The sequence below is a fragment of the Myzus persicae genome, unplaced genomic scaffold (assembly GCF_001856785.1).
Source record: "Myzus persicae strain clone G006 unplaced genomic scaffold, MPER_G0061.0, whole genome shotgun sequence".
NCBI classification, from domain to species: domain Eukaryota; kingdom Metazoa; phylum Arthropoda; class Insecta; order Hemiptera; family Aphididae; genus Myzus; species Myzus persicae.
In genome coordinates this window covers 328,870-342,912 of record NW_019100647.1, presented here as the reverse complement: position 1 = coordinate 342,912, position 14,043 = coordinate 328,870, and the positions used below count along the sequence as shown (strand labels likewise).

The following is a 14,043-nucleotide window of genomic DNA, read 5'->3' as shown; positions in this document are numbered from 1 at the left end:
TAATATATTACTATGATGTCATGCATTTTGTTGGACTATTTTGATATTTCGCCATGTAGACTTTTACTGAGAAAAAAGAAGTTTTTAAACCATCTAAGTTCTTAACATTTTGGTTAACCATTAAAATAAATTTCTCGGTCTACATTTATCACTCAACATTTATCAAAACTGAAATTTTCATTTCAAATTTATTTATAATATAATCTTTAAGATTTAAGATTTTTTAAGATATCAATTGGTTGAGAGTAACACAATATAAATACAAAATTGGAAATAGGTACATTACATTACTGTACGAAAATGACGATTATATTGACTATCATTATAATAATAATAGTTTACGTTTTGTTTTTATAAGATGTAATACAAATGATGTTTTATAATATTATGTAGGGTAATCAACACTTTATGAAATAATAATATTAATCACTAGGACTCGGATTTATATGTATTATCAAAAAATAATAATAATAATGATAAATACCTAATATAATAAAATGTAACTAAAAAAATGATTATTTATCCAATTACTCTCCAACTACTCTAATTGCAATTTATGACAACATGAATTTTCAAATTTTAAAATTCGAAGGATCGCTAATCCTATGATGATATATTTTATACGTATAGCAACGTCAAAAATATGTCCTGTCGACACTGCCAAACCGACGATTTTATTATACACAAGTAAGTATTGGCTTACTTATTATAAGATTTCAATCGACAATCACTCTGGAACTCTAAAAAAACTCGTTAAAATTTTAAAATTATCTAAATATAAGAGACAAAATTAGATACTAAAAATTCGTAAAAATATGTATTTATGACAAGTTATGTTAACATATGTAAAATAAAATCTAACTAATTTTATTAAAAATCTTGTGAAACGGATGAATACATTTCCAAAATTAGTTTATCCAATGAAAAAATGTATTTACATATAAATCACATATCTTATTCATGCCAAATACAAAACCATTTATGATGAAACAAATATAATTTTTTGTCACTGAAATTTTGAGTGAATATAGTGTGAAACTGTATTTACAATATTTGTAGTCAGTACCAATTGATGGTTGAAAAACAAATTCTTTATTAATGACATTTCAGAATCGTCTCGATTTGTTATTAAAAACGATTAACGTACAAACAATTTAAAATGCTTTTACCATTAACATTTGTGTATGAATAAGGAATATTATTATGTGGTTTGAATATAATATGTCGTGCGAGCTTTTCAACGATTGTCAAACAAGTAGAACGATAAATATTAACCCCCGAGTGGAAAACCTATTTACGAGATATTATTATTCTCGTCGTGAAAATGGATTTGCTTATAGTATAACATAAAACGTTCTTAATAGGACTAAGAGTAATATAGTAATATATTACTTTAATATTTCAATATAATATGTAGACATGTAGTTATATACGATGATAACTAAGTACCTACTTGAACAACACTTATTATCTTAGTTCTTCTACAATGTCTAAGAAAATGACGCTGCGGCGTTTTATGGCTGTTTTTCATGTATTATAATAATTAACGTGTCATAATTATTCGCTCTTAATTTGGTTAATTATTGACGATCAATACAATAATGGCTACTACGATGTATTTTAGTAAAAATATAAATTCATTCGGTTATAACGGAAAAGGTGCCGGGTTAATCGATCGTTAAAATATAATATGGTTATATGTATTTTAGTGTTCCAACGCCATCCTATATGGAAATAACCATAAACATATAGTAAAAAAATGTTATAGTTTGTCCTAGAAATATATCGATTTCCACTACACTTGGGTAAAGATCGACGCAGTGTATTTTTCTAACACGACGTAAGATCGTTAATTAATATTTTATCGTTATTCATTATTACTTACTGATGGTCACCTTGATGTAAGAAACACATGAAAATACCCAGAATCGTAACCGGTTAAAAATAAAAGTGGTAAAGCCACCCGACTAAGAAGAAGAACCGTTTCCAACAGAATCAGACAAGTTATCAAAAGAAAAAATTCTGTGATCTATAATAATAATACAGTGCCTACAACGTGGGGTATACTTTATGTCGATGGTAATTTTGTAAAACGCTTATTATTTTACCTTTAAGTGCAATGATATCATATAATAATTTATTGAACACCACCGAAGTGATTGTAACTCGCGCGTGGTGTAATCGCACGCTATACAACAGCGTATTTGTGAGCGGTGAGATTTATATTTAGGCGTGTTTCGCAAATTCACTAAGGTGCCGTCGAGAATATGGGTCATCGCGGTAAACTCAAAACCCATGAAAATATATCAAGTTGTGCGGGGTGACTCGGAGTGCTTATTCTCGTGCACTACCACCCCCTGCATCCGTTTTGTATAAAACATATATTCATATTTATAACCACACACTAAATATTATTACACGGCCGTGTATAATAGATATTATAATATAGGTACTTGCGCCAGAAATCACTCGAAGTGGAATCATGTCCGACCAATTCAAAAATATGACAACATTTCATTGATCAGTCTAATTAGAGGGATTGAAAAAGTACCTAATTGTATCTACAGCTAGTTTTCACTTATCGCTGCCACTGCGTCTTCTACGAGAATCGCCAATAAATGGAACACACCACTACACATATATATATTATTATTTATTAATTTATCATCTCAGTTGTTCCGCCGCCTTGTTCCGTTAATTTGCGGATCCGGAAAATATAGAAAACCAGCAGAACAATTTACTTTATTACTAAATTATTATTATTATTGTTACTATTAATATATTATGTAAGTTCACTGTTTTCATTTTTTATTTAAAAAAATAATGATTTTTTTTTAAACTAAAACCCACTGCGCGTTTCACTATATTTCTAGTGTCGTAATTTTACGCGAAATTATAATGATTTTCCTATTAAAACTTAAAGGTGTCCCGCTTTAAAGGAAAACAATTATGGTCAAATTGTTGATGAATCATATTGTATGTGATTCAGTTATAATTTACTATAAGTATAATAATTTTTATATAAAACAGACGTACGAATCGTCGAAAACGATTATAGTATAAATAAAAATTTCAAATCTGCTATTAAGTTAAGAATGATGAAAGATAAATTGATTTCGTTCAGATGCCACAACAGGTGGACTACAGAATAATAATATATTTTTTGGTGTATAATAAAGCATCAGGTGTATAATTATGATCGCTGGTTCTTTTTGAAAATGTTTGGTTTTTAACGGTGTTGTTGTTTGGTATTTTCAGTTTCTTGAAATTGTGGCTTATGATCAATACTCAATAGTTAAATTTTATATTTAACACCACATTTTGGGTTATGATGGTTTATTTCTAATATAGGTACCGTTCAAAGTTATAACAAAAACATTTATAGCAGCATACTATAATATTATATGGTACTGATCACAAATGCTAGTGTTCTAAAGATATTTTTTTCGATATTGTGAACCACAATATGACTAAACTATTTGTATTTTTTTTCACCACCTTTTATCTTTTCTATAGCTCATATGGTTTTATTTATATTTAATTGCAGTGAAAACAATGAACATGAACACGAACCATGTTTTTTATCACATAAGTGACTCTTTTGCGATTACACGACAATGTTCGAAATTATTAACTTGTCCTACTGGTATTTAAACAGAAAATATTATAATATTTGTATTCAACAGTAGTTTTCTAATAAAGTGAATTACAAATAAAATAATATTAATATTAAGAACTAAAGAAAACGATTGTATTATAAAAATATGTTGAGTACTGTTGTATATACTTTTTTATATTAATGCAACTTAACTGTAAAATAGTACATAATACTGTCATATATATTACTTATTTACCTGCTTGAAGATGATTTTAAGAATTTTAAAAAATCATCTAGAACGACACTGATAGTCAACAACTTCATCACTGATGTTGTACTCAAATTTGTGCCAAATACATAAAACTCAAACAAGCTTAATCTCTCATTGTATGCAATTAAAATGATTATGCTTTATGATAAAATGTGATAAAAGCAAGATAAATATTTTATTAAAAATATGTTTAAATCTGATGATTTATGACTAAGCAGCACAGTATGTTTGTGTAAACAGGGACTCAATATTATAATCTTATATTTCGTTATATTATATTTTCTAAGATGCAACAATTATATGTATCGTAAAAGATCGGGATAACCGTTGTTCATAAAATATAAATTATCAAAATTGTGCATAATTTGATGATATAAAAAAATCGTTTCCCACAGCGTGTTCTTCATAAAAAATGGCTAGGTAAAACATATGTACTTTTTGTGATGTATTAACATTCTATATGGGTTAAATGTATTAAGTACAATGAAAATGGACGTTTCCGCTCTATTCGAGAAATGCTTTTCAATAAGTTTTTAGTTGTTGTTGGGAAACGCACTAAATTGTACATAATATTATTACATTGACTTTCATTCGATTCGGAAACACAACACCTATATTTATACCATATTATATAAAAAAACAAAATCTGTGGAAAACGGTATAATATAACGTTAACGATACACTGCTATGAGTTATAAAACAATATTATTATTATTTATATGAATTTTTTACGGTTTTGACGAACATTAAGTATTTTATTTTATTTCAGTCGTTCTATAAATACACATTTTCAATGCTTTCAGTATTTATTTAAAAACTGTTGTTTGTTTATCTAGAAGAATTATTTTATGTATCATTATGAAATTGTATGTAATTTATTTTTGATTATTTATAATATGAAGTATTTTGCACGTAGCGATATTTAATACCCTGATCTAGGAGTCTCCCCGACACGAGTTTTTCCTCAACGAAGCCCATTAATTATTATTTGTAGTAAGAAAGCATAATTAAATAAATAAACAAATTAATATTTGATTCGTAAACACACTCGTGATATGATATTAAAATATTAGTATCTTACATAATTGTTATTTATATTATATCAGTGTAAGTTACCTTTATTAGATGACCAGCGTAACGGACACTTGGTGCTATATTATTTCCTATGTTTAGTACATCGTTCGCCAAACCAGATCGACGTTAATGTTATTACGTAGGTACCTTGAGTGAATTATGTTTTAGTCCAACCCACTCGTCACACTTGCTTTTCACTTCGTCCGTAAATAAGAAAAGCAGTTTGTATAGTGCAAAAATTGTTAGAATTTAGAAAAAATAATTGCATTTTAAGGTCTACGCATCATTATAATAATGTACGATTCCAGTCGTTATTTTCGACGTTATAATAATATTATTCGCGTTTGTAAGAATAATAGTAACAGTGGCGTACACAGCTATTTTCAATGGTGGGGGGGGGGCTTACATATAAAAATGATATACATATATATATTATACATTGATANATATTATTATTATTATTATTATTATTATTATTATTACATTATGGTGTATATATAGTTGTAGTATGTGGCACGGAGCACTAACTTCAAAAACGAGAACACAATAAAAGCAATCGGAAACGCAAACTTTATCCGAAAGTTCAGTTCATCCCTCTTCTCGGGGGTTGGAAGCAAGACTAATGCCACCCGTGACTATATATTTTATACATATTATTACTATTATTATTATTATAATTATTATACTCACTTCACTATCGACCACGATGCGAATGCGAATCATCGAACACTATATGCACTTGCCCATAAATTGTTGTCTATTATTATTTTAACACGTTAACGATCTAATAAAACGCAGTGTTTCCCAACCACTAATGAGCCCCGAAAACTTAAACTTTTTACCGGTCCTATAGCTCTTATTTTTGGTGAACGGTCAATGTCTATGCAATGTGTGAGACGATTTGTAATAACTAATAATAAATTGCCACGGCTGAAAAAAAATTTCGGAACCCCTGATTTAACAATATAAATTATATATAATAATAAACTCGTCGTGTGTGAATGATCAACATTTATAATAATGTTGAATTCCTCATATTTTTTTTTTTTCATACAACTTATATAAAATAATTATATACCTGCGTATAATGCAAACTCACATAATTTATTATAACTTTAATATATCTTCTTTTTTTTTTAAAAAAAACCTCCTCAGGCTATTAATAACACTACCATAGTTTAGGACGTTTAGATAGCTCCCAGTACAGCAATTTATGGGTACATGTTGATAATCAAGCCAGTGACTGCTTTCCAATAGTTAATTTACATCGAATACAGTTTTTATTGCCTACAGAAACTAGTGTATAATATCCTTAATTTAATTTTGTATTTATTTTTATTAGTACTATTAATTTTTTTTTTAAATTGTTATCATTTTTATCATACATTTTTACGTAATTACGTAAACTGAAAAAATACTAAAGGGGGGGGGGGGGTGAACCGTTAGACACCGTTATTATTATTATTATTATTATTATATGTATTTTGCGGCATTGCGTGATGACGTTTTTTCGTTTACCGAGTACAAAATAATCTTTTCCGGTCAGGGGGAATTATATAATACAGCGATATATTGTAATAATATATCGTATAACATTTCGTGGGTCGGGCTTACGCCTACTTTTTCGTGTTCCTGCCCGCTTTCGGAATAAGTATAATAATGACAATATATTTTTGTTGTGGTACGTAAGTCGTAAAATATCATATTAAGCGGTATTATATTCGTCATCACGGTTGTGAGTCCCTTAATAATTAATATTAGAAAAATACAATATTTACATCAGCAGATGTGTCATATAAAAACGAGAAAATCTGACATTTTCTAACTAGGTATGACCTATTTATCATTATTGATGAACTACTATCCGAAAAATAATACAAATAATAATAATAATATTATACTGTTACGTTAGCCCAGAGGCTCGCTCATTCGGCGAAACAAGACGGCGCCTTGTATAGGCAATTTAGCTACGTCCGTGCGTTGAATACCCGATAACGAACGAGCGCAATCGTACGGCTAGTGTGCATATTANTTGAACAAAATTTTTTAATACTGTTTTAACAATATTGGTTTAAAATTAATACGTATTTTAAATATAGTACATTATTATGGATGTTAGAAAACAACAAAATTAAAAACAAACATATTGTCATTTGTTGAGAGACACAAGTAAAAAAAGGTAAAGAATTTTAGTCTACAACTTGAAACGCTTCGTTTAGCGATGCAAGAGAAGAAGAAAATTGAAATTTCTAATTTCGCGAATGAAAGCGCATTCTATTCTCATAATAAAGTCTCTTTTTTCATGTCAAGGTTAAGGGCATAAAAATGCAGTGCACAAACTGTAAATTTGTCTTGAACGTGTGTGGAATACAAATATCGATTGCGATGTGTACTCTCTCAACACACTCGAGCGTACACATATTGAAATTGCATTTCGGTATATTGATGACGTGTTGTTTGTAGTGAAAAAAATCTCGGTAAAGCTCACGTGCAGTTTTCCAAACCAGAGTCATACTCGTTAAAATTATTAAATAGAAAGCGATTGTTCTTATGACAGCCACGTATAATATAACACCAGTTATGCAATTATGAAATTCATATTTCTGTAGTTTTAATTTCTATAGTTAAATTTTTTTATTAAGGCTTCAACTACTAAGGTCATTAGCTTGGTGCTGTGTGGGGGGAGGACGGTTGGTTGGAATACGTTTGTAATTTAAATATATTATAGAGGTTGTAAATAATTATATATAATATATAGGTGTTATTCACCTTTGCAAGTTCAAACAGCAAATTAGAAATGAAAATGTATATTAATTCAATACCTATTATACATGCCCTTGTAATAATTGTACTATTTTCGTAATATTTCTAAATAATATTATATTATAGTGACACAGAAAATATAAAGAAAAGAGAAAAAGAATATTAGCCTCGAAAAATGTATTTATTTATTTTTAAATTTAGGAAAGATTTTTTTAATAGTTTTGTAAAATATAGTGAAGCATTATAATGCTAGTCACAAAAACACCACCCATAAAGATGATGCCATTTTCCTAAATTGAGTGGAAGTACTTAAATAACATGTGACGATGTATCAATAAAATGAAATGTACTAATATTATGTATCGTAATCAAGCTATTTTATCACGTGTGGTTTTGCAGAGTGGCGTTTGGGACTGGTCATATGCAAACTCGTGCCGTACTTCCAAGGAGTGTCCGTGAACGCTTCGATAAACACGTTGATGGCCATCTCCGTGGAAAGATGCTTGTCCATTTGCTACCCCATGAGCCCAGTGGGTAAAGGCGTCTGTAAGCGGGTCGTGGCCATCATATGGATCATCTCGCTCACTATCACTATGCCGTGGGCAATTTACTTCGATCTGCAGCCTATGGAGGAAGGCAGCGACAATCAGGTTACATTTGAATAAACTTTTTTTGTTTTCAAGTGGGTATACATACTTGGTTTTTATTTATTTTAAAGCATACGCCATTATAGCGGAAATAAAAGAACAAGTGACGATTTCACTATCTATCGGACTCTAGTATAGAAAAATTTAAAATAATGTGTTACTCTCTTATCTTATTGAAAGTAAAAATAATACCGTGATATACTTTTTGAAACAATTATTTCTTATAAAGAGTTCGCTTTGGCCGTCGTCGGTATTATCATCAAAATATTAAACTATTTTTGGATTTGCAAATATTATTCACCTGCTATGTATCTAATATGAACAATATATTATATATATATGTATTTATTCTTCATCATATCTACGTATTAATATAGTTTAGATGTTTTATATTATTTCATTAATATGACACATATTTCATAAACTTTCAGTGTAGTAATATTGCACTGCTAGAGCGTGTTGCTATTAAAATCTTAATACGTACAATCATGACTGACGACTGTTATACGCGGTATCACATATTTACTGGTACATTAATATTTTTAAATATTATAACGTAATTTATACATACCCTGCAGTGGTGCATCCAGGATCTCTTTTGTACTGACCGGTACAGCTACTGTTATACATCTCGCTCTGTGCTTTGCGTTAATAATCTCACCGACACATTTCTACAGCCTTACGTAATGCCTTTATTTGTTATTGTTTATATCACACCTAATAAATATATTTCGCTGGGAAGTAAATACTTTAACTTAAGGAATGGGTAGGTATGAACACTTATAACACAGAGTACATAAGCTGACACTTTAATATAATTATTGTTTTTCACCCAAAAAAATTATCCACTTGTATGTAAATAAACGAAAACGGACAATTCATTAAATAAAAAAAGCTTACAAAATAATAAAAATCCAAATAATTATGAAAATAAATTTTAAAAAAAAACCTAAAACTAGTTGAGTTTACTCAGAGCGTGAATCAAATTGTACAATCTACGCGATGAGAATAAAAATCTTAAAACGTTTTATAAATTGGACATAAACAAATAAACTGTCCGTATTATTAAAGACGTACTTTCTATTAATTTCCTTCCAATTTTTTTTTCTTCGTAAAATATATTGACCATTTTTAAAAATTTAGTTCGGCTGAGAAACTTTTTCGAATTCAGTGATTTATTATTACTTTCAAATCAAGACACCTTTTCTGGTAGGACCATCTGACTACCGCAGTATCAGCACTTTTAGAATATATATTTATAGCTTAAAAACAAAATCACCAGTTTCAGACTACAGTCATTTTCAGAATATGGTTTATGATGTATTATGATTAAATTCGAATACAATAGAATTATTTCATCCCGTTTGTTATTATTCACCATAAATTAATATAAATTGTCTTGAGCAATGTTTGTAATACATTAATACTAGAGTAATCACTCTAAACACGTGTATTTAAAAAATTAGAAATATTTTTTATTGTAATAAAATAAATCTCAATAACTATATAATTATATTACATTTTTTGGTAATTTTGTTGATGCATTTAGGTTGTTAAATTTTTTTCTTAAGACACTACTGCATACAATTACTATACCACTAAACAATATTTAGATTATTGAACTTAAGTTTCAGCACGTACACAACGGTTATAATTAATCGACATAATTACACTTTAAGATGAATTAAATCAAAATTCGTTTAATGTTTTCAAGTGATTCGAGTTACTCTGTGAGTTATTTGTAATGTGCACAAATATTACAGATATTTGCACAGATTTAATGAGAAATTTATCAATATTCAAGAGCCGCATTGTTTTGCGTCAATTTGCATAACCTCCAAGAATCAGTGAAAAAGTAATTAAGTCGAGTAACCGTTTGCGGTCGATATTATATAGAAAGTACATGTATAAATAATAATTTATAGTTAAAAAAATACGATATTTACTGCGGCTTAAAAGTGCCGATAGTAATGATTGTAGTTCAGAAGCAAAAATATATTTCCGCTATTAAAAATAGGTCATAATATAATAATAATACGGCCAAGAGAATAAATAATAAAACGTTCTTAATTACGTATATTTTACGTACGATTTTCGTGGATTGCGTGTTTCACGTTCGACGTTCGTGTTTCTGGCCACTGCCGACTTTCAAATAATATGAATCACAAGATGATTTATAACATTTTCATTACTTTCTGTAATAATTACCAAAAATTACGATTCAATTATACGCACCTTAATTTTGATTTTCGTAACTTCTATAGACCCGCTGTACAAAATATATGCATTATGAAATTAATTTTTAAAAAAGTTATACGTTTCATCATATTTTACATTTGAACAATATTGTGTAGTTTAATATAATAAAGTAATGTCACAATACATAATATTATTATCTTATAATATTCTTACAAGCTTAAAAAATATTAAAAATCAACAGTTTCAAATAATTTATTATTTTATATTCCCTCTAGATCTATATTTTATTATAGACCATATTGTTATTATTTGCATGCATATGGCAAGATTTTTTCATGCTCTAATTAAAAACCAATATTTGTTATAACTATTGTTTTTTATATACAATTTCACATATTAAATAATACAGTGTACATAATCTTGGAATAAATTTATATTTAGATTAACCCTAATTTGAAGTATAATTTTACTATGGGCAGAATATCTACAACATAAGCGGTTGAATACAAGACTTTCAGTAAAGTGTGTTATATTAAATTTTCATAATATTATTACAAATTGTTTTATGTAATACGCTATATCATTTATTATGCAAACTTTAATAATATCTACAATTGAATAGCCATTAGCTCTAAACTATGTTACTTTCTTCGATCCCATTATATAAATAATTTAACTTCTGCTTATATAGCCTTACTTTGTTATACATTAGATATATTATTAATTTAATGAACTTTGCGTGACAATCGTTTTTATATTATTCGGATCGATGATAGTATGTATATTTGATATATTAAAACATTGGCCATTGCCTTCAGATGCAGAATAATATAAAATTATGCCACTTTAAAATGCCAATTAAACCAAATTCAAATGTTCAATACGTGATACAAAAAATTCACGATCAAATTTAAACACTATCGATTTTAACATATAAATCAAAGTTTTAAAAATAATTGTTTATTTAGTATTCTTTAACACAACTAGTTGATCTTAAGAAGTTAACTTAAGTAAAAAGCTTGAAAACTTTATGCAAGGTTGATAAGATGCTTAAATTAAGGATACCTGAACTCGATTATATTTTATATTTGTTTTAAGTTCAAATTTTGCAAATTATTTTTTAGTTAGAAGTGTATAAGATTTTTTTCACAATTGATATTAGGCATTTTAATAAATGATTCACCGTAAGCTTTTCTACTTAAATTTACTGTGATATAACATTAATTTTTGATGAGCATTTGAATTTAAAATTAAAAAAAAACGGGTAAAATTACATACTTTGGTACTTATGTATGTAATACTGAGACAACATGACGTGAATCCTCTTAACCATAATATATTGAACTGTAGTTTGACTCTGAAAACTTGCTAAAACTTAACTAACTTTGAAGATAGAGTATTTTTTAACATTTTTTGCACCACCTCGCATCTTCCTCCTCCGATAATAATAATAATAGCACTGTGGTATAATAATAATATTAACGTGCTTGGATTTTTGCAGATTTGCCTGGAATCGTGGCCGACCGTGGAAAGCGGCAACCTGTACTTCGTGCTGGCAAACCTGTTGCTGTGCTACGTGCTGCCGCTGACGGTGATCGCCGTGTGCTACATGTTCATCTGGCAGAAGGTGAGCAGGCGCAAGGTGCCCGGTGAGCCGATGCACAACGGCGCCAACATGGTGCAGCGGTCCAAGATGAAGGTGATCACCATGATCATGTACGTGGTGGTGCTGTTCGCGGTGTCGTGGCTACCACTGTACGTGGCGTTCTCGCTGATCAAGTTCTGGCCGCTACCGCCGATTGTGGAGAGCTATACGGTCGCCTCGTTGCCGGTCGCGCAGTGGCTGGGCGCCGCCAATTCGTCCATCAACCCGCTGCTTTACGCCATCTTTAACCACCGGTTCCGGGACGGTTACCGGGCCTTGTTGTCAGGCAAAATTTGCCAAGCGTTCGACTACAGCAACTCGGTGAGGTACCTGCGCGGTGGCCGAGCCGGCACCACTGCTGCGTTTAAGCGCAATAACAACAACAACAACAACAACAACGATAACGGCCGTTGCGACCGCAACCGCAAGACCATTGGCGCCATATACGTGCACGCCGCGCGGTCTCAGCTCCAGCAGCATACGGCTCAGCAGCGGCGACCCGTTCAGCAGCGACCCGTTCAGCAGCGACTTGCTCAGCAGCAGCAGCAGCAGCAGCAACAGCAGCAGCAGCGTTTCACCACTCAGCAGCTGCAGCCACCCACCCACCGACTCGTCAAGTCGTCGTCGGTCAGAGAGACGCACGTCGCCGAAGGGTCTGCCGGTTCCGTGGTGCAGTTCTGTCTGACGAAATGCGAAAATTCGTTTGTGTGACCTCCGACACCCACAATACCCGCACACCCGCATGCAGCCGCCGGACTGTATACGCCGCAGATAATGTGTACATACATAGGACTCGTAGACTGTACAATTTATAACCTATATAATTATACTATTTTGTGTATATAATATTATAGTAATGTGTTATTCTGGACCATAGACGTGCGCAAACTTGAGGATAAAAAGTTCTCCTGAATAAGTGGTCATACAAATATATAATATAACCTATATTATTGTTAATAATATGCTTGGTATTCAAAAAATTAAAATGATAGGTTCTTCAACATTTTTTTTATATCCAAAAATAAAATCATATTTTTCTTAAGAAGTGTTTATTGAAAAGTATGTATAATTTGATACATTTCGTCATATTATAATTAAGCTTTGTACATCAATCGTACTTGAATATAATTTTGTTTTTGAAATGAGTTAAGTGGGACCCTGGCCATATGCCCATAAACAAAATTGTATTTTGCTAACCCACAAGGTATGCAAATGCATGCCCTGCATACCCCTTGCGCACACCTACGTCGTAGATTAAGGTACGGGTTAAGGTAATTTTTTGTTTCTCAAACATACGGAACCGTCACGCCATCGCTGTCGAACACACACGCGCTAAATAAATATTTGATCATCGCGTGGTACTTAAATGGAGTGATAGAATCAGTGATAGAACTGGTAAAATATCAAACGTTGGATACAAAAGTTCAAAAAAAATGTACGCATAAATGAATATTTAAATCACTTATTGATTACGATATAATCAGAAAGGGTGCGCATAAACATTATCTTAAAATAAGAGGGATTTAAAGCTCTGACTGAAATACAATGATAATAATATTGTGATAACAAAACACTCGTCGGACGCACAAAATGTATATATATTATTTTCGTGAAATGAAAATCAAACGGATACCTATAGGATGACCGGTGATTATGAGGGACATTACAACTTAGAGCTCTTTCTGGTAAACAACAAGCAAGTTCGCCGGAACTCTTAACCGCTCTCGTCAAGCCCGTTAAACCCGTTAACCCGTTTAAAGTTATTTAGCATCTCACCCAGGCCTTGGTTGCACTACACCTATGAATATCGACCTGCGAAATTTTATAGGAATTCCATGGACAGTCA

At 30.7% G+C, this 14,043-nt stretch overlaps 1 protein-coding gene across 1 annotated transcript in view; it reads left to right on the top strand.

Moving 5' to 3' along the window:
• LOC111038866 (neuropeptide SIFamide receptor-like) overlaps window positions 1-13,210 on the top strand; it is a 51,937-nt gene extending 38,727 nt beyond the window's left edge. Inside the window, exons 3-4 of the mRNA XM_022322129.1 lie at window positions 8,106-8,356; window positions 12,054-13,210. Coding sequence (XP_022177821.1) covers window positions 8,106-8,356; window positions 12,054-12,908 — 1,106 coding nt within the window. The 3' untranslated portion in view covers window positions 12,909-13,210. The remainder of the gene's footprint in view (window positions 1-8,105; window positions 8,357-12,053) is intronic.
• Window positions 13,211-14,043: the final 833 nt, after the last annotated feature.